Here is a 21,485-nt window from a genome sequence, read left to right as displayed (position 1 = left end):
TGATTATAAGACTCTTAATGGAGAAAGAAGAGGCTGGTGGCAAAGAAAAGTAGACAGAGACGAGAAGACCAGTGCATGAGGATGGAAGCAAGCAGAGAATGAAGGTAAGGGGCTTCACGACAGGCAGCGAGGATGCCAAAGGAAGGGTGCTTTGGGGCTGTGAGCCAAGGGGGCCGAGAGGGGGCAGGGCTCCCACAGGGGCGGCGATTCAGGAAGGGTTCTGTGCTAAGGGAGCTTCCTTGCCAGTGTGAGCTGGTGTCTCTCTGCAGAGCCCCAAACATCAAATTCGACACAGTCTGGCTTGGGCAGACTTTCACCCAGTCACATAAAAGGGAAACCATGTTAGCACTTAAGTCCTCTGAAAGCAGAAGCCTGAACAGAACGGGGAGATGTCAGGAAGATGCAGAGAGAACAGGTGAATCAAGCTATGATTTGATAACATGGTAGCACCATGCCTTCCCGAAAGAGCAGCAACCAAAGGACTGCTTGGAAGGCCCATGGCTGGGAAGGCACAGGGCAGTGAGATAAATAAGCGAAAGCATCACATGTTGTTAACCCACAGCTTCAGGGGTCAGCTTATTGAGGTTCAAATCTCAGTATCTCCAATTTCTATTACATTTAAGCATATGTCATCATTTTATACATGAAAAAGTGTTAAATATTATTAACACAATAGCAATGTGACCTCGGACAAACTGCTTAACTTCTTAACTAGCGTTTCCTCCTCTGTAAAATGGGGAATATATACCCACCTCATAGGGTTGACATGAAAATGAAAAAAAAAAAAAAAGAGTTGGTATTTGTAAAGTCTTTGGAATAAGAAGTGCCTGGCACATAGGAGGACGACTATTTGTAAAGAAAAATAAAGTTACAAGGAGACTGAGTATTTACTTCTTCCTGCCTTCCTGCTGCTCTCTACAGAACACAGACCGCCAGCCCCTGTGGCCAGCCCTGACTCAGATGACAGGTGCACCATCTGGTGCCAGACGTGACTCTGTCAGCCAGGACAGGATGGGGCAGGCTCACAAAACTTCCAGCAGCTGGTGGCTGTTCCACCTCTGCCAAGCATCTTCAGGGTTTGACCATACTGAAAGCCAGGTCACAGATGTCCCAACCTCTCCCCTACTAAAAGGTCCCTGGGGAAGAGAACAACCAAAGCAGCCCAGGCTGCAGGGCCATATCCTCGGGGTGCAACCCGGTGCAACTTTCTACACCCCTCCCCGTAAGTCTCAGCTTCCCCATCACCGGAAGCGGAGCCCAAGTTTTGACACCTTAAGGTCCTTGTCCTGACTAAGATAATGTAGAAACATCATATAAAATGACCTAGTAGCTATAATATGCAGAATGGACAGCACTTATTTTCACTTCCTCTCTGCCTCCACTGTCCAACTCTCCACTAACGTCTATATGGGCTCCTCCACGTCTTGCTCCACGTTTTTACCACAGTTGTCTAATAAAATCAATGCGTATTTATTATTTACAAAAAGGAGGGAGGGTGGGGAGAATGAGAAAATTTCTATCACTCATAATCCCATCAAAAACAAATAGTTGTTAGAGTTCTCACTGTGGTGCAGTGGGTTAAAGACTCCAACTGCAGCAGCTGGGTCTCTGTGGAGGCATGGGTTCGATCCCCAGCCCAGCACAGTGAGTTAAAGGATCCAGTATTGCTGCAGCTGTGGTGTAGGTCAAAGCTGCAGCCATAAGAATTTAAAAAAACAAGCAAGAAACAAATAGCTGCTAATATCTCACATGTGTATGTGAGAGTAGGCATACTTTAATGTTTTTTCTTTTTATGGCCATCTCTGAAGCATATGGAAGTTCCTGTGCCAGGGGTCAGGTCAGACCTGCAGCTGCAGGTGACAGCCATAGCCACAGCAACACCAGATCCGAGCCGCATCCACGACCTACACCACAGCTTTGAGCAATGCCGGATCCTTAACTCACTGAACAAGGCCAGGGAATGAACTCACAGACTCTATGTCAGGTTCTGCAGGGCCACAACAAGAACTCCCATGCTTCAAAATGTGTTAACAAAATTGCTTCCATTCTACCAATAGTTTTATACTCTGCTTTTTTCCTTTTACAAAGCATTGTTTTCAGACTTTTTAAAATTCAGCAATAATATTCTCCTCCTCAGATGAGTTGTGTTTTATTTTCCCGTTCTCCTACTCTCACGTGTGCAGGTCAGTTTCCGTATCTGGCATTGTAAGTGCTCTTGGGATAAACACTCCCATTCACAGACCACTGCCCACATCTCTTGTTGTTTCTGGAAGACAGAGCCTAGTTTCCTGAACAGAGGAGTATACAGATGTTTTCGAGGCTTTTAGCATATGTTACCAAACTACTTTCCCAAAAGGAACACCAAAAAAGACAAGTTACTTTAGGTGCAAAAGGATGAGCACCTGTCCTAAGCCCTCTCACCACATTCTTTCCCAGCACTGAGTGTTAGGATTTGGACACAGTATTTGCCAAATGGTAGGCAAAACACGGTATTTCCCTAGAAGACTACCTTTGTTTCATGGAGCACCCTGTCTCAGCAGCCTGTCTTCTCTACGTGTTGTCAGCTGTGACTTCCCAACACAAACATGTTTATCTTGGCAGGGCTCCCACTTCCCCTGCCAAGCCGGCCCGCCTGTCTAGATCATGTCCTCAAGTGATACCAAGAAGAGGAAGTGGGGCTGAACACCCCTTCCTCTGTCCGAGAGTCACTTGGGTGTGCCTGACAGCATCATGAGGACTGTCACTGTGGCCATGGCTCAGGTGTAGAGTGGGGCTTCCCACTGACCTCATCCCAGATGACCCACCCAACTCTGCAGAGAGGCTGGGCAGTGCAGGAGCCCTTGGGGGAAATTGCTAACACTCACCAGGCTCTTCCTTCAAATCCAATAACCTTTGTGAACTAAATACTGATGCTAAAACATCAGTATTTGAGAGGAAAGCAAATACGCTTTCTGAAGCAGATACATATCTGAAGACCAAAGAAGGTGTGGAGAAAAGGGAACCTCTTACACTGCTAGTGGGAATGTAAATTGGTGCAACCACTACGGAAAACAGTATGGAGAGTCCTCAGAAACCTAAAACTTGAATTACCATGCAATGTAGCAATCCCACTCCTGGGCATCCAGAGAAAACTATGTCTCAAAAACATACCTGTACCCAACATGGCTCAGTGGTTAACAAATCCAACTAGAAGCCATGAGGTTGCAGGTTCAATCCCTGGCCTCGCTCAGTGGGTTAAGGATCCGGCATTGCCGTGAGCTGTGGTGTATGTCACAGACATGGCTCGTTGCTGTGTCTCTGGAGTAGGCCGGTGGCTACAGCTCAGATTTAACCCCTAGCCTGGGAACCTCCATATGCCATGGATGCGGCCCTAGAAAAAGCAAAAAGAAAAAAAAAAAAGGACACCTGTACCCAATGTTCACTGCAGCACTATATACAACAGACAAGACATGGAAGCAACCTAAATGTTCATCAACAGAGGAGTGGCTAAAGAAGATGTGGTATGTACACACAATGGAATATTACTCAGCCATAAAAAAGAATGAGGGGAGTTCCTGTCATGGCTCAGAGGCAACGAATCTCACTAGGATCCATGAGGATGCAGATTCAATCCCTGGCCTCGTTTAGTGGGTTAAGAATCCAGCGCTGCCGCGAGCTAATGGTGTAGGTTGCAGACGCGGCTTGGATCTGACATTGCTGTGGCTGTGGTGTAGGGCAGCGGCTACAGCTCTGATTCAAACCATAGCCTGGAAACCTCCATATGCCATGGGTTCGGCCCTAAAAAGACAAAAATAAATAAAGGAGTTCCCGTTGTGGCACAGCGGAAGCGAATCTGACTAGGAACCATGAGGAGGCGGGTTCAATCCCTGGCCTTGCTCAGTGGGTTAACGATCCAGCGTTGACGTGAGCTGTGGTGTAGGTCACAGACGTGGCTCAGATCCTGCGTTGTTGTGGCTCTCGCATAGGCAGGCGGCTACAGCTCCGATTAAACCCCTAGCCTGGGAACCTCCATATGCCGCAGGTGTGGCCCTAAAAAGACAAAAGGCAAATAAATAAATAAATAGGAATGAAATAATGTAATCTGTAGCAACATGGACGGACTAGAAATTGTCGTGCTAAGTGAAGCTAGTCAGACTAGTGAGACACCAACGTCATATGCTACCACTTACATGTGGAATCTAAAAAAAGGATACAATGAACTGATCTGCAGAACAGAAACTGACTCGCAGACTTTGAAAAACCTGCGGTTACCAAAGGAGACAGGTTGGAGGGGAGGGATGGCCTGGGGTTTGGGATGGAAATGTTCTAAAGTTAGATCGGGATGATGGTTGTACAACTCCAAATATAATAGAATTCACTGAATTAAAAAAAAAAAAAAAAAAAAAAAAAAAAAAGACCAAAGGAAGGCACTACGATATACCTGTGTGACTTAAAACTGACAGAGATAATGTTAAGGTCAGCAACAGGAACGTTCCGGCTTAAATAAGACATAGTGAGATTCTCTATGTGACAGGAACCGTCGAGCACCTGTGCTGCCTAACTGTCCCCGGCAGAGGCTCCCTCGCGGCCCCAGATCCAGGCCAAGTCGCTTCTGGAGCAAACCTACCATTTTTTTGTTGTCCTGCTTGTTAATGCTGACCACAGACTCCTTGATGACAATGTGAGTGATCTCAGGGAAGTACGAAAAATTGTTCCACTCTTCCCGGATTTTGTTTTTTTCCTCATCCTTCTTGTGTTTACTTTCCAGTTTTTTTCGTTTCAGTTTATTTTTTTCCTTTTCAATGGGAACAACCTGATAAGATGCATAAAAGTGACAGAGTGAGGTCAGCTTTCTCATTTTCTATTGGTCAAAGGTCAATGCTCCTAGCAAACCAACCTAGGGCCTGCAGCCAAGGAAGGGAAAGCCCAAGTGCCTGTGTTTACAGAGGAACCGGGAGAGTCGGCCCATGGGCTTATTCAGGCCCCATCAGGGATCTTACGCCTGGAAGAGACCTTGATCAACACGCCGACTAAGCTCTTTACTGTACATGCCCTATAACGTGCAAGTCAGCTCAGGAAGGGAATAACCGCCCACTGGACATGCATCTACCATCAGGTCCCCCCACTTCTGGACCAATACCTGTGTTAAACATCAGCTTTTGGCTTGGAACATCTATTACTGACTGTCCTGACATTAGAGCCATATTCAGGTCGGAATTTTCAAGAGAAGGTATGAACCCCATGCTTGGACATCCTAAAGGATTGTACCTGTCTGCATAAGTTGACTTATGTTGTGCAGCACGAGTCTTGGAGACTAGAGATCTGGGATAAGATCCTGCCTCTGCCCGTTACTTAACCAGTTAGGTCATCTCTCCGACCCTCCACTGCCCCATCCCGAAACCAGTGGTCTTACAGCTCCACAAGGTTCTTCGAGGAGATAATTTTCTCATTAATGCAGTACCCACACTACACAGAAAGTACTTGGTAAGTGTTTGGCATTGTGATTTCAGCATGAGAATAAAACAGGAGTAGAAAATGAATCCCTCCTTGACTTCAATATTATTTACAGTAATAACAATGACAACAGCAGCTATAATAACTTTTTGAACATCTGTTATATGCCAAGCTCTGTGCTAAATGACATTCAGTTCTCTAAACAACACGATGAGACAGGTACAGTAAGTATCTCCATTTTACAGATGAATAATATGGGGCTGATGTGCATGAAGGAACTCTCCCAAGGCCATGGAAGTATCAACAGAGGAGCTAGGATTTGAACCAAATCTCTTTAGATTTAAAACCCATGCTTTTAAACCACTCTTCTCTATTGCTTCATCAATAAACACTTCAAAAAGAAGCTTCAAATTGCAAGAAAAATTACCCCATTTCATGGAGCCCGAAGCCTAAGTTCAACTCTTCACATATTAATTAGTTATGACTCTGGACAAGTTTCTTAACGTCTCTGTGTCTCTCTGTGTTCATCTCTATGACAGGGAAAATGGTCGTATCCCCTCGTGGGATTGTTTTAAGGAATAAATGAGTTAATACATGCAAAATGCTTAGAAAAGTACTTGGTAGGTGGTAAGCACAATGCCTGCTATTAATACTATACTGTTACATATTGTATATGTTGCTACATTTCTCTATTTCCCTACAAAACTCAATAAATACTTATTTCAGATGCACTGCTACAAGGATGCAGTAAAGGATGAATGATACATAGTCTCCAGGCCTTAAAATAAACTCAGCCAACCAGGGATGATGAACACGCAGAGAGGAAATCCCAGCAGTTTAAATAATACACCGTATGACACAGGACGTTCTGTTCTGACCAGCTACCCACCACCACTTACATTGGGTTTCTGCCTCCACTGGATCCCGAGATTTCCAGTCACCATCACCTCATAGAGAACATTTCCACCGTCATTTGGATGAAACCGACTCATCTCATTTTCCGATGAAATCAGTAACATAGACGTCTCAAATATTTCAGCACCATAATGTTTGGTCAAAGTTTCCAAGGTAGCCAGGTATTTCACTTTCAGGTCATGCGTAGACACGCTACTGTCACAAATGGTCTTGTTGTTAAACTCCTTTAGGAAATCCTTGAAAACATTATTTATCCGCATCCTCGTAAGAAGATTCCTCTGTCTGATGGACTTATTCAATGTTTCTGGAATATATCGCTTGTAGCTAAAAGCAAGTAGAAAAAGACATTTCTTTCTCATGTATGGGTTAGCAGAGAGCCGCTCAGAAAGGAACCTAAGGCTATAAACCTTCCTTCCATGTGCTGCCAACTGAGAAAGAGGGTCTCAGGTGGAGTAAACCACTGAGGACGACAATCCTAAGAGGCTCGGGGTGACGAGGGACTGAAAGAAAACAGAAAAGCACATATTCCACAGAATTTGCCAAAATGGGAATTCGTACAAGTATCATCAGATTTTCTGGGGCATGAAGGCGGACAGCAAAACTGACATATCTATGGTATTGTTTGCTGGGGTCACTGTTCCAGCACACGTCTGTACTCACATAACCCTACTAAGAGTCAGTACCGTTAGAAAGCGGTCTGAAAGGTGTTAAGAGGGATCACAGATGTTTTGTACATTCTACTTGCATGTATATTTTACAGTTTTACCATAAAAACACATTGTTTTCATAAAAAATGCGAAAAACACATAAGGGCTAATCAAGAACAGAAGACTTAAGCGTTCGACGTGGGAAAATGTCCCAGATGTATTAAACAGATCCCCAAGTAAACTGAAAGGTAAGTTACCCATCCAGGTGCTAACGAGGGAGAATCAATGACTGACAGAACCCCAGCAAACGGACACACTGCTGCAACAGGAGCCAGCTTTACGAAGAGGGTGAACACGCAAGAAAGAGAGAACAAGCCCACTGAGGGTCAAACAAGTGGGGAGACCTGCCAGCTGATTACTCCCAGGCCTGAGAAAGCTCCTGGCACAGGGTGAGCCTGTGGCATGGATGGTTTCACATCCGTGGGAAAACGGTGGAGCTCGGAATGTATCCCCAACAAATATCATAATTTTTTTCAGATGAATGTCATTAAGAGGAAGATCAGAGAAGAACTGTCATTTTTTTTTTTTAATAAATTGTGTTAGAGTACTCAAAGTAGACAGCTGAATTTATTATTTACCCTAATCACTTTTTTTTTTTTTTGTCTTTTGTCTTTTTTTGTCTTTTGTTGTTGTTGTTGTTGTTGTTGTTGCTATTTCTTGGGCCGCTCCCGCGGCATATGGAGGTTCCCAGGCTAGGGGTTGAATCGGAGCTGTAGCCACCGGCCTACGCCAGAGCCACAGCAACGCGGGATCCGAGCCGCGTCTGCAACCTACACCACAGCTCACGGCAACGCCGGATCGTCAACCCACTGAGCAAGGGCAGGGACCGAACCCGCAACCTCATGGTTCCTAGTCGGATTCGTTAACCACGACGGGAACTCCAGAACTGTCATTTTTTTTACTTTAGCCTCATAAAAAATAAAGGGGAGATGCCCTGAGCCAAAGCACAGTAAGCAGAGAATGTAGCAGGACAGCATGTATCTAATAGGTCCCTGCACTTGTGAGAGCAGCTTGAGACCTGCTCCAGTCTCTGGTCAAGGGCAAGGAGACCCAAAAAGTAACCTTACGAGAAGATGCGTGCTGCCCATCAGAAATAACACAGCTATCCCTGGTTCCTTCTTCAATATGGGACTGTCTTGACTTGTGACAATCACAACTTCCTGATTAAAAATATGTATCCTATTTCATAAGATGGGTGGAAGTTACACACAGTGAATATTTCTTCACAAAGACTTGATGGCAAATGATATCTTGAAGTAAATACAATTTTCTTAAGGTAACAGTTGATCCTACTTGAACACCTCTCCAGGGAACTGCAGTCAGGCTGGGGACGATCCTAGCTGCCTAGAGAGCTCGACTGAGAAGGATTTTAGGACAGATCCAGCACAAAAGAAGAAAAGGTAGTGACAAATGGCAATGAACACCAGGGCAGAGAGGGAAGAGGAGGGCGTGTGGGCCACCGATTTGATTGGCATCCCCAGCCCACAACTTTCACCCTTGTACAAATTTCTGAAGTCATCAGCCAACACTCAAAATCGGGACACAATTATAATTGTGCTACCTTTCATAAAGAATCTAAAAAAAGATCTGGATTCTGCAGAGAGCAGTAGTCAGCCAAAAGGTGACAGTGGTTAAACTGAAATGTACAAGAATGTATAAAAATAAACACAATCAATTCTTTAGCCAGGAGGAAGGCTCACCTGATGTCCTTGGGAAGTTCTGGCAACTGCATCTTCTTCATCATGGCATAGTGGGAGATGGCCAACACAGCCATGCCCAGACACTCGTTCTCAATATCATGCCCATCCTGCTCCGTCTTGGGGTCTCGAATGGGAGCCAGGCATTTGACCAAATCGTACTGCCCCTGTGGGGTAGAGGTGAGAAGTAACGAGCCACCACTTGAGTTTCAAGAGTCCACCCATGTTTATGATCTTGAGAGGAAGGTTCCCCACAGGGAGATGCTACCCGAAAAGCAGTAGAGCAATGAGACTAATGAGATTTTTACTTTCTCTAGCACCAAGGCTCCTTCTCAAGAGTGGGGCATGACGAGGCTCAGGAAATGTTCTCCCCAGGTTCATTTAACAGACATTCACTGAGCACTATGCTGCGTGCTCATGAAAAGCATGAAGACATGAAGCCCCACCGTGGGGCTTCCCAGGTAAGTGGTGGGGAAAAGCAGCACGTACTAGGTTTACACTTCACCAGGGCAAGAGAGGGTGACAGCTGGCTAGGGTCTGATCCTTTATGAATGCCAGAAACACATACTGAGCATAGGAAACAGGGTATAAATGACAGGCACCACATCCCCTTCTGATACAGAAAGGAGAAGGAATCCAGTTTCTACACTGCGGCATTACCACACATTTTTTCAACATCTGTACAAGTTTCCAATAGGGAAATCTAACACCAAAATACACTCCTCATTCATGGAAGTGCAGAGCAGTCCAAGAGCCAATGAGGGCCTCAAAAATGCAAAAAATACAACAAAAACGCAGTAGCCGGTATCTGCCTCATACAGAGAAAGGATGACCATGTCAATGCTAGGTCCTTTTTTACTATTTCATTTAACCTGCACAACAGCCCTGTAAGGGATCCTCCAGCCACACAGATGGGGAATCTAAGGCACCAAAGACGAAAGAGCTTCATCCATTCACTTGGTAGTTACTGAGTAAGGAGAACCAATGACGGGCCAGATGCCATCTGAGGTGCGAGGGATACAGCAGTACACTGAACCTCACCCTGACCTCATGGAGATTCCATGAAAGAAACAAGAAACAAACAGATATATAAAACCTCAGGTATTTACCAAAACCAAAGTCATGTCCAAAGACAGAGTATGGCAGGGCAGAGGGTCAGACCCAATGTGACCACAGGGCTACAGCCCAGAGCTCTGAGGACCAGGGCCGAGGTAGCCTTTCTCCAGCTCAAGCACAGGCGGACGATGAAGTCTGGGGGTGCTGTTCCTACGTAAGGAAGACGATCCCTTTCCCTGAGGGGGCTTGAGATTAGTGGGTTTTGGATGGAGAGTGCTCACTGCTGCAATTCCCCTTTTCCAAGATAAGACTTCTCGGTTTTCTTCGGCAAGAGAAGGACCACTTCTACAAACTACCGAGGACCAATAACAATCATCTCCGCCAGCAATGAGAGAAGAGCCGAACAAAGTCTGAAATCATTCTGTCTGGCTGTGATCTTCTGTAAACAGCACTGTACAACTACCTCAAGTAACTCATTCCTGAAGCTCTGCAGGGCGGGATTCTAATGTAATACTTACTCTTGAAGCGCGGTGCACTCCTCTTCCAAAAGAGGAGCAGAATCAATCTCAGATGTGAACACCCTAAAACCAAGAGGCTGAATTCAAAAAACAACAGCCTGGCCTATTCATTTTATTTGTTCCACACAGTATCTGGCCATGGTCGTAGCCTGGCTCATTTCTCTGCTGTCTCTGAGGCCAGTCCTCAGACACGTGATGGAAGGCAGCTAGTGTGCAACAATGACGAGAGCTGTGCAGTGGAATACAACTGTGACACAAGCCCACAGGAGTAAAAGTGTATCCTAAGGAAATAACAATAATCAGAACAAATTTAGATGGATGTGGGAGGCTGTTTTAATAACTGTGTTAGCACAAGACAGGAAAATCAAGAACCAAAAATGTTCAGAAACAAGGATTAGTTAAATAAAGGATGGCTTTTCCTCTGGACTCCAGCTTCACACTCAACTCGCTACCTGAAATCTCCACTGGTGCATCTCACAAGTATCTCCAAAGAGAGCTCCGAATTTCCACCCCGCTCCAACCTCTTGCTCCCTAGGCTTCCCTATGCAGAGACTGACTCCATTAGCTACCAAACGCCGCCCCAAACAGAAATCTCAGCATCATCTCCAGTTCTTCAAATACCCTCACCTTCCACGTCCAACTCATCAGCAAATCCTAAAAAGTCCATCTCCAAAATTCATCACAGATCCATTCATTTTTCTCTAATTCTACTGCCACTACATTGGTGCCACGGGCCTCTGCGGGACGGAGGCCACAAGTGTGTAAAGAGCTCACAGTGCACAGTCCCTTACAACAAAGCATTATCCAGTGCAAAGTGTCAGGGGTGCTGCTTTTGAAAAACTTTGTTCTACTCAGAGTAAACACTTTCCCCACTCCTCCCTTGGCATTGCAGACACACTTTTATTCTTTAAGATTCAGTACAGGAGTTCTCCGGTGGCCTAGCAGGTTAAGGATGTGCTGTGACACAGGTTCGATCCCTGGCCCAGGAACTTGTACATGCCATGGGTATAAAAAAGATTCAGTATAAAAAAAATCACCCCTTCAGAAAGACATTCTCTGATCACACTGTTTAAATTAGGTCTCCTCAGGGAGCTCTCCCTCCCCAAATTCTCTATCCCAAAAACATTCCCCTTCATAGCAGTTCTCAAAATTTCTTGTGTATTACCTATGTATTACTTTATCTGTTTTTTTTGTTTGTTTGTTTGTTTGTTTTTTTAGGGCTGCACCTGCATGCAGTATATGGAAGCTCCCAGACTAGAGGTCAAATCAGAGCTGCAGCTGGAGCCTACACCACAGCCATAGCCAACGCCAGATCTGAGCTGCATTTGTGACCTACACCACAGCTTGTGGCAACCCTGGAACCTTAACCCACTGATCAAGGCCAGGGATCAAACCCGCATCCTCATGGATACTATGTCTGTCTTATTCACCAGAGCATCTGCAGCACCTTAGCAAAAAGTACATACACAGACATTCAGAAAAATAAGATACTTTCAAAAACTACATAGTGCATAATATTTGCTTGCATGGTAAAATGAGGATTCACATAAACAAAAATGTTATCTCAGGGTAATATAATTTAGGTGACTTTAACTTCTCTTTCTGGCTTTCTTCCAGCACCTGATCGTTCCACCCTATCACCACAGTGACACAGAGTAGCCACCTCCTTCCTCTCTAACCCTGCGGTGACTGCTAAAAAGAAGGACCTTCGCTGGCCTTGGTGAACTACACTTTCCCTCACTTACAGCTTTCCTCTGCCCCCTGCATAGGAGGCATTGCAGACAGGAAGTCAAACGGTAGCAGGTGGCAGGGAGTGGGGAGGTGCAGAGAAAGGAATAGGGAAGAAGTAAAGCTTGGAAAACCCACAAGTGGGATCACCAGCCCCTTGGGATGCTGAGCGGCCTTCCCCCGTCCGCCCCCACATGTGGGGCAAGTCCAGGGTTGGCAAGAACTACCCACAGAACAGGCCGTAAAGCGTCTCAGCTATCACCAGGGAATGGTCAGCTGCACCAGGGAATCTGAACAACGTCTTACCCACCCCCACAAGTTCCAGATCCTCCTGCGCCCAAACATCTTACCTGAGCAAAGAGATATTCCAATGAGCTGGCATCAAGGAGAGGGGTTGCATCTGGAACTTTTTTTTTCTCGTAGCCATTTTTCTGTTTCTTTGGAGAATGTCGCCATACCGACTGCTCATTATCATTGGTCCCATGCCAGTTGGTGAAATAGAACCTGGAAGGCAGGCAGATGAATGTCAACTGTGAGACAGGGGACCTCAGCCTGTGTGGGAGAGGTATCCTGGTTCTACTCAGAGCCATCGGTGCTGGAGGCGAAACTTCCCTAGAAGTAAAGCCAACAGACCGCTCCTCTGGGCCGCACTGCTCTGTTTATAAAGTCCTTTTCATTCTTACAAGCACTCTGAAGAGCATCCTGTCAAAACCTCATCTATGACTCAGGGAGATAAAGTGAATTCCTTAGGATCACAAAGATAGCGCCCTGACTTTCCACTGCGTCTTCCTAAATAGGAGAACACTGCTGACTGGAGCTAGGTGCTATGCCAGCAACTCCCTTCACTTTCAGTAGTGCCATCCTTCCTTGAGTCCTAGACCTATTTTATCCACAGTTTAACATTTCTGAAATCAGTTTCAAAATACAGTCAAGATGTACAGTTAATATGGCAGTGTTTCCCATTTCCCAGATTGCTGGGTTTTTGTTTTTTTTGGTCTTTTCTAGGGCCGCACCTGCGGCATAGGGAGGTTCCTAGGCTAGGGGTCGAATCGGAGCTGTAGCCACTGGCCTACACCACAGGCACAGCAACAGGGATCCGAGCCGTGTCTGTGACCTACACCACAGCTCATGGCAATGCCGGATCCTCAACCCATTGAGCAAGGCCAGGGATCGAACCCACAACCTCATGGTTCCTAGTCGGATTCGTTAACCACTGAGCCATGACAGGAACTCCCAGACTGCTGTTATTAAATTAATACTTTATCTTACAATACCACACAAAGTTTTAAAAACAGAAGAAATACACAAATACTTCTACAATCATCAGCTGCAGTGTCCAAAATTAATAAACACTTTATATACTTGATAGTATTTAATGCTTACAGCAACTGTGCAAGGTATGTTTCATTGTTTCCATTTTATAGATGAGGAAATCTGAGGTTCTAAGAGGCTAGGTGACCTAAGACCAGAAGCCTGTTCTCTCAACTACGACTTTCCTCTGCCATCTGTAAGAGAAACACAACGAGTTCTGGAATGTGCTAAAGTGACTAAGCCAAGCTGATCCAGGACAGCCCTAGGCTCCAGGACAGACTCGGCTAGTGCCTGAGTCTCCCTCCCTTGCTATGCCCATGAGAGGGTGAAAAACCACCAGGGCATGGAGAAGGAACAAATAAAACTTCCCCCTAAAAAAGAACTGCCAATCAACTCAGACATCTGCCACTGAGGTCTATCTGCAGAGCCTAAGACACACCAGGCCCTGTGCCAGGCTCTAGCATGTAAGTGGTTCTTGGGCACAGTTCCTGCCTGTTGTGAATTCCCGGTCTACAAGCAATATTCATATCCTGCAATAACAATAAAGCAACAGCAAAAGGGGCGCATCATATAAATAGGACTACAACGCGGCTTTTATGGACCCCCCCCCCAATTTTCTCTTCCTCCATAAAAAAAAAATTAAAGTTATCCTTTTTGACATATTAGTATAAAGATGAATACAATCCAGGCTGAATGGGGTTATTTTTCCTGATCTTAAATGAAATTAAAACACTTCCGTGGGCCCCTAATAACATCATGAGCCCTAGGCACTGTGCCTCACAGTTAAGTTTTTCCTGAACATGAGAGTCTCAGAAAAGGTGCCAGAGGAGGACCAAACAGGAAAAGCTGCCCAATGCCAGGGGAGGTGGCAGGGAAGGAAAAAGCCTGGGGAAGGGGCCTGGGATGAAAATAAATAGAGGCAAGGCTCCAGAGTGTGGGCCACATGCAGAAGGCAGAGACTGGCCAGGCTGATGTGAGAGAGGATCCCCAGGAAGGAAGTCCCACGGAAGAGGGACTGAAATGAGAGGGGCCGAGAGAAGCAGGTGCCTATGGCAACAGCCTGAGCAGCATCGGGAGCTCTGTGGGGGCAGAGGCCTCAGCTGCCTTGCTCACCACTAATCCCCAGCGCCTGGCATACAACAGGTGCTTAATCCACGCTCGCTGGATGCATAAACAACAAATGAACGAGCAAACTGAAGAAGCGGCAATTAAAATGGAAAGGACGGATAGGACAGTTACTTTAAAGGCAAACCAACATTTTACAACTTTCAAGCAATTCAAAATATAGCCCATCTTCCATCTAACTTTAAAAAACTGACTGATAATTTGACTGCGGCCTCTAGCGTCTCTCTCCCACACAGAAAGAACCACACATCCAGAGTCCACACGCTGCATAAACCACAGCTGCAGGGCTGTCCTGGCACATCCCACGTGCGAGGGGATCAGGCACTGGTAACAGTAGAAGCCTGAGGAGATCAGCTGATGAAGAGGCTGGCATTTGCGATGCCCCCAGGCCTGCGCTTCAGGGCAGAAAAGAGCCCAGGCCAGGAGGACTCTGCCAGGAGCAGCTCTCCCTGGGTAGGCAGACACAGGAAATCTAACCCCGGGGCAGAGGAGAATGGGCCAGGACACAGCCTTCTCCTCTGACTGCTGGGGGAAATCCAAAGCGCGGAGTCCGCATCATTCATTCAATAATCCCGCCATCAGCTCTAAGTTGCCCGGCCGGGGGGGGGGGGGGGGGAGGGGGGTAATGTGCCTGGAAGGAGACAGGTGAGAGGGTCTCACCGTGATGATGTCGAGAGTACCTCAGCGCTTCTGAGCGCTAACCATGTGCCAGGGGCTCCACAGACAAAGGTTCAAAGCAGGGCTCTGACGGAAGGGCACACAGGGCAGGTACGTTCTGTTTGACAGCGGAAGAAGGTGGTGATGAGGGAGGAAGAACTGTGCACAGTACGGAAGGTTCCCTAGGAAAGGAGGGCAAAGGGTGTCGAGGATGGAGGAAGTTGCCTCAAAGAGCAGCAAGAAGACATTTATTTTCCCTGAACGAGTGGCAGCCACGGGCCTCCCGCATCCCACTGAGTCTCCAGGATAAAGTGCCAAGGCCCAGCACACTCCCTCGGGGCTGAACAAGGACACTTTCTGAGACTGCTGTCTGAGCCCTGAGAGACCAGCTTGGGCTCAGAAGCCCTCTGGTAAGACGTTCAGGCAGGATAAGGCCACGTGTGAGCAGCTTCTCCACTACAGTAAAGACTGAAGGCCGGAGTTCCCGTCGTGGCACAGTGGTTAACGAATCCGACTAGGAACCATGAGGTTGCGGGTTCGATCCCTGCCCTTGCTCAGTGGGTTAACGATCCAGCGTTGCCATGAGCTGTGGTGTAGGTTGCAGACAAGGCTCGGATCTCTCGTTGCTGTGGCTCTGGCGTAGGCTGGCAGCTACAGCTCCGATTCAACCCCTAGCCTGGGAACCTCCATATGCCGCGGGAGCGGCCCAAAGAAATAGCAAAAAGACCAAAAAAAAAAAAAAAAAAGACTGAAGGCAGCCTAAAACAAGGCTGCATCGCTAAAAAGCACCTATAGTCAAAGGCTGACAGCACTCTATTTAATAAGCCAACAAAAGAGAAAACCTTTAGATCAGTGACTACCACATTCCACACGTTCCCTCAGCGACAAGGATATATTGCACAGCACCATAGGTCGAGAAAAATAAATGATTGTAACTACAGGGAATGTTTCAAAGAAAAAAAAAAAATCAACATCTTCCTAATCGCTAATAACACAAAACTAGCAAGTACACTGGAGAGAGAAATTGTATACTCCTTTCAAAAGTAATTACTGAACTTGGATCACAGATTCCTGATATTACAACAAGCTAATGGAGAAAAATAAAGAATGACCTAAATAAATGCAGTACGACAGCTGTCTAGATTCCTTTGCAGAAGGAGGTAGAAGAAGCATGCAGGAAAGACAGCGGGAGGGAGAGGTGCTCACGTAGACACGTCAATGAGAAATTCTCAGACAGACGCGTCAATGCCTTCCTTGCAAGTTTTTGAGAAAATTATATTACAAATAACTATATATTCTAAGTTTACCAACAGATATTATACACAACGAATTCTCTTTAGGTTTTTATAGAAATTTACTAACGGAGAGTAAAATTCATTGATGAAGATCCAAGAAAAGATTTTTTTTTTTAGAAAGGAGTAAAGAATGTGCTTGTCTTATGTGAAGATATATTACAAAATAATAACTATCAAAATCATTCTCTAAAAACAGAAAACTGAAGTATAAGAGTATTTCCCAAAATAAAGCTGGGATTCCACTGAAATAGTCACCAACATTTATTTCCATATTACAGCTTCTTTAGTGGTGAGATGATGAGGTTTCAAAATTTTTGTAGTTTGATGTAATGCAAATGTTTTAGCTTAGGGTGGGATCTTTTTTTCCAAGTTCAAAGAGCCTGTGGTAACAAAGCAATATCCTGTTGAAGTGCAATGTCAGGTACGAAGTCAAAGTGCCAAAAATGAGGCGGCTGTACACTTCCTGGCAGCTAACAGAAACGGGGAGCTGGCAAAGACAGCTTTTAATGGTGAGGCATTCACACCATCGACAAAGACAAAAGCCTCAGAGAGGATTCTAGTGCTAACAAGACGATGCACTAGGTGTGTCACTTTGAATAACTCATGACTCTTTCTGCGACATCACTTTTCCCCTAAAAAAGAAAAATGGGGAGTTCCCATTGTGGCTCAGTGGTTAACGAATCCGACTAGGAACCATGAGGTTGCGGGTTCAATCCCTGGCTTTGCTCAGTGGGTTAAGGATCCGGCGTTGCCATGAGCTGTGCTGTAGGTTGCAGTCGCTGCTCGGATCCCGTGTTGCTGTGGCTCTGACATAGGCCAGTGGCTACAGCTCCGACTGGACCCCTAGCCTGGGAACTTCCATATGCTGCGGGAGCGGCCCAAGAAATGGCAGAAAAACAAAACAAAAACCAAAAAAAAAAAAAAAAAAAGGAAGCGTTCAATCAGGCACACGTAGATCTCTTCCAAGTCCCAAATTCTACCATTCTAGATTCCAAGTCAAGTGTAAAAACCTAGAGGAAAAGAACTAGAACTCGATGACATGCCCCCCTCCTAAACATTGCACTGACAACCTGTTTCAATGCTGGGTCGCAAAGCCAACTCCCAGACCACAGAAAGCAAGATTACACTCTGAAAAACAAATCCAAATATAGTCAGAAGGCTCAGATGGGTGGGGTGAACGTCTCCCTAAATCTGGGGCGTGAAATCTCACAAGACACACACCTCCCTTCTTAAGGTGAGGCCGTGAGTGAGTACAGAGAGAGGAGAAAAAGTCAGCCCCAGGATGCTTATCAAAGAACATAGACGTGGTTCAGCTTCCGCTGAGAAAAACACCCAGGCCATTCTGGAATGGTGACAATTCTACCGACTTCCCAGAGAAAACAGCAGCCAGCACACTGAAGGGCCTGTGTCTGAGATCCCCAAGGACTTTGCCAGCATGACCTTGCATTCCATTAGCACCTGAGCTAACCTACTGACGTAATCACATCTACGTATGCTGCTAAGATCCTTTTCAAAAAGGATTTGCCCTATTTATAAGCTCCTTTGCTAAATAAACATGTTAAACTTGTGCTTAACCCTAGTATCTAAAAAGTCTAGGTACAAAACACACATGCTTATAAACTCAAGCGACTACAGCTATGAAGAACTGACGATGCCACCATGGAAGACCATCTGACATTGAACCAAGTCCACGATACGGGAGAAGAGGCAGGTAAGCACCCATCAGAAGAAACGTTACCGCCTCACTGGTCAAAAATCCTCAGGTAGTGAAGGAAAACATCCACCTCCTTCGAAGAAGACCAAGCTAGGATTTCTAGGTTTCCACTTCAGGCAGTATTTCTCAAGCTCTCTAGCTGCAACGTTCAGTAAGAAACATTTTATTTTATGATGACCTAGTTTACACAGACAGATATCTCAAGCTAAAGTTCTAAAAAACAATACTCTTAGGATATGTATGTATGTATCTGATAGTATCTATTCTCACTGGCTTTTTCTCTTTTGAAAAAAATTCCAGTCTAACTCACTAAAAGAAATTCGTAACTGTGATTCACCATATGAAAAACTCTGCTGTAGGATATTACTTCTGTTCCAAAATACCCTCTGCAACACACTGATTTCTCTTCTAAAATGTGGCAGACAAAGGGGATCAAACTCATCCTGACTTGTATTCCAAGTGCTGAAGAAGTCCTTTCTCGTGCCAAGCAAACACAAAACTTACAAATTACAAAAATGACTACAATCCTTCTTGGTAAGTGACTCAGGGCTCCAGGCTAACCGTTCTCCGCCCCTGAAGGAGGGAGCCCGGCAGGCACCCATACCTCATCCGGTAGTGGAGCCGAACTGACGTCTTGTCATCGACGGTGATGGTGCGATTCGGAGCGTACCAGAGCTTGGTGCTCTCATCATACAGGGCAAAGAGGTTGTGACACAGAGGAGAGATACCTGGGGAAAAGTAAAGCACACACCAGCAAATTAAAGATAGATACATCTGGACCTCGGTTTCCAAACAAAGCACAACATAGGTAAAGAGCAGGAATTCTCTCATCCCAAAAGAACTTAGGTCATATTTGCATCCTCTTAGGGCCAACCACGTTTAGTCAGACAGTTTTAAACATAATAACCAAGAATGATGGCTCCCCAGGAATAGGTACTATGGCTCCTGGCAAATCGGGTTAAAACCATTTAAAAATCTAATAACAGTACTTCACATTACAGGGTCTATGACAGCATCTTTGCAAGTCCTGCTTCCAAAAAAATAAAGGCCACCTGAGAGGTTCCCAGATCACATCTGATGTTCGCCTTGCTAATCACAGTCAGAAACATTCTTGCTGTTTGAGAAATCCCCAAACTGTCTCCTACAGAAAAGGTTTAAACAATTCAAACACACTGTGATTATATATTAAGCATTCAAAGAAGTTCCTGGCAGCAGCACATGAAGTATGTGTTAGAAGAAATAACCAAAGTGATCTTTATCACTAATTAAAATCTATTATCATGAATAATAAATACACTTAAGTGCTCTGTATCGTTACCAAAAATATTTTTTATTAGTAGCCAACTGACAACATGTATGCTTGGTTGTACAAGGGTAGCCCAGCAGTGCTCCCTGGCCTCCCTACCCAACTTACTGCCTCCTTTGGTACAAGAATATTTGAAAAGTTAAGGGAGATGATGAAACCAGGCAAGTTAACTATCCACTCACTGGGGAGCCCATGATCAAAAGGACACAGACCTGTCATCTAGAAGTGCAGGAGCAGGTAGGAGAGTGACTACAAATAATCAATTGCTGCTGATACTTTCATGTGTGGTCAGGCCTCGAACTAACATATAGTGAACTTGAATGACCAAAAAACATGGGCGAACAGGAGGTAGCTGGTACTTGCTGCCCACTCAGACATCTGAAGTGAGACCACCACTGACTGGGACCCCTGCTGGCCTTGCCCACCTAGGCAGACACTCTTTCCCATGCACCTATTGATGCCAGGCACCGTGGCATCTCCATGCCTCTGCTGAATGCCTCAATTCCTGCTTCTCACGGTATTTGGGAGTTACCCCTTCAGAAGTTATACTCCTCCGCGTAACAGAGAAGATAGAGCTGAACTTCAAAGAGCATTTTCACCTGGAAACAGTGATAAATGACTTTCAGACCCTGATTACTAGGATTAATGTTTTCAGGTTAAACAATATATTTTTGTTCATAAATTGGCTTCTGCAGACTCGCCTGGAAATCTAGCCTTTCTTTCTCCATATTCTTATTTGAATGTGATACATTCGTATTTGAAGAATAATTTGTTAATCATGCATCTGTCTGTATGTAATCCTATGACAGGTCTGATTCAAACAACATTACTACTTGAAAATACCAAGATCAAAGATACTTTTCAAATAAAAATACTGAATAACAATAACACTAATAGTTATAGCAAGGGTTTAGTATCAGACATCAGGCTAACACACTCTATGCCTAATACCTTTTAATTCTCCTAATAGCTAATGAGGTTAAGAATTATTTTTGCTGTGTCTGTCTTCAGGCTCACAGGTTCTGCCCTCTTATCTCCTTTAGCAGCAATTCCTCAATCTCTCATTAAGTACAGCTCAAAAATTTTGCACAAATGATCCTTGCTAACAAACTGAGGTTTATACCAACTTATGCGGATGGGGAGAAGCTTGGCTAAGTGAATAAACACTATAAACCAATCTAAAGAGAAAAGGAAAAACATACCTTAAAAAAGTACTTTAGAAACACATCAATTTACATCTAATTGTTTTGCTAATTACAAATATTTTTAAAGCTGCTGTCCAAAGCTGGTTCCTTAATACTGTGCTATCTAGTCAAAATAACTTTAAAAATTAATACATTGTCCCCATAATAATCTATAACTCGGCCAATTTTATCTAGTGTTATCTAGTGTTATACTGTGCTATCTAGTCAAAATAACTTTAAAATATTAATACATTGTCCCCATAATAATCTATAACTCGGCCAATTTTATCTAGTGTTATGTTCTGACCCACAGACCAACCCTCTCATCTTTTATTGGAATTCTGTATTTAAAGCATTTTAAGCAGAAAGACATATATCAGGAAGAAAATGGGTTTTTCCAAACAAGCTGCATTACAAACAAGGTAGGTGATTCTTGAAATAACCATACTATCCCCAGAGAGGTGGTCTGAGGGCTAATGGTAACATGAGTAAAGCCTGGATCAGATTATCTCCCATGATAGCTAGTTAATTCATCATCATGAAATGAGTTTATTTTTTAAAAACCACTTTATTGAGATCAATTTACATCCCACAAAGTCCACTCGTTTTAAATGTACAATTCAATGAATTCTGGTCTCTTTACAAAGTTGTGTAACCATCCCCATGACCGAGGTGGATTAGATCTCTCGGTTTCTTTGAATTCACTCTACCTGTCACTTAAAAATGAGTAGGCAAAAACTGCCAATGACCTCAAATTTAAAGGATAATTATTGTTACTTAGTTTGGTTTCCCACTTCTGACAGCAATAGGCTAACTTCACTAAAACAAGCCTCACTCTC

At 44.8% G+C, this 21,485-nt stretch overlaps 1 protein-coding gene across 13 annotated transcripts in view; it reads right to left on the bottom strand.

Moving 5' to 3' along the window:
* Positions 1-21,485, bottom strand: part of JAK1 (Janus kinase 1) — a 246,901-nt gene that overhangs the window by 32,979 nt on the left and 192,437 nt on the right. For all 13 annotated transcript variants that reach the window (XM_021093532.1, XM_021093531.1, XM_021093538.1 and 10 more), the window contains 5 exon segments: positions 18,761-18,884; positions 12,405-12,558; positions 8,756-8,919; positions 6,333-6,672; positions 4,607-4,792 (listed from right to left, as the gene is read on the bottom strand). In XM_021093532.1, the coding sequence (XP_020949191.1) occupies positions 4,607-4,792; positions 6,333-6,672; positions 8,756-8,919; positions 12,405-12,558; positions 18,761-18,884 (968 nt within the window).

Source organism: Sus scrofa, chromosome 6 (genome assembly GCF_000003025.6).
Source record: "Sus scrofa isolate TJ Tabasco breed Duroc chromosome 6, Sscrofa11.1, whole genome shotgun sequence".
Taxonomy (NCBI): domain Eukaryota; kingdom Metazoa; phylum Chordata; class Mammalia; order Artiodactyla; family Suidae; genus Sus; species Sus scrofa.
This window is presented reverse-complemented; position numbering and strand designations above follow the sequence as displayed.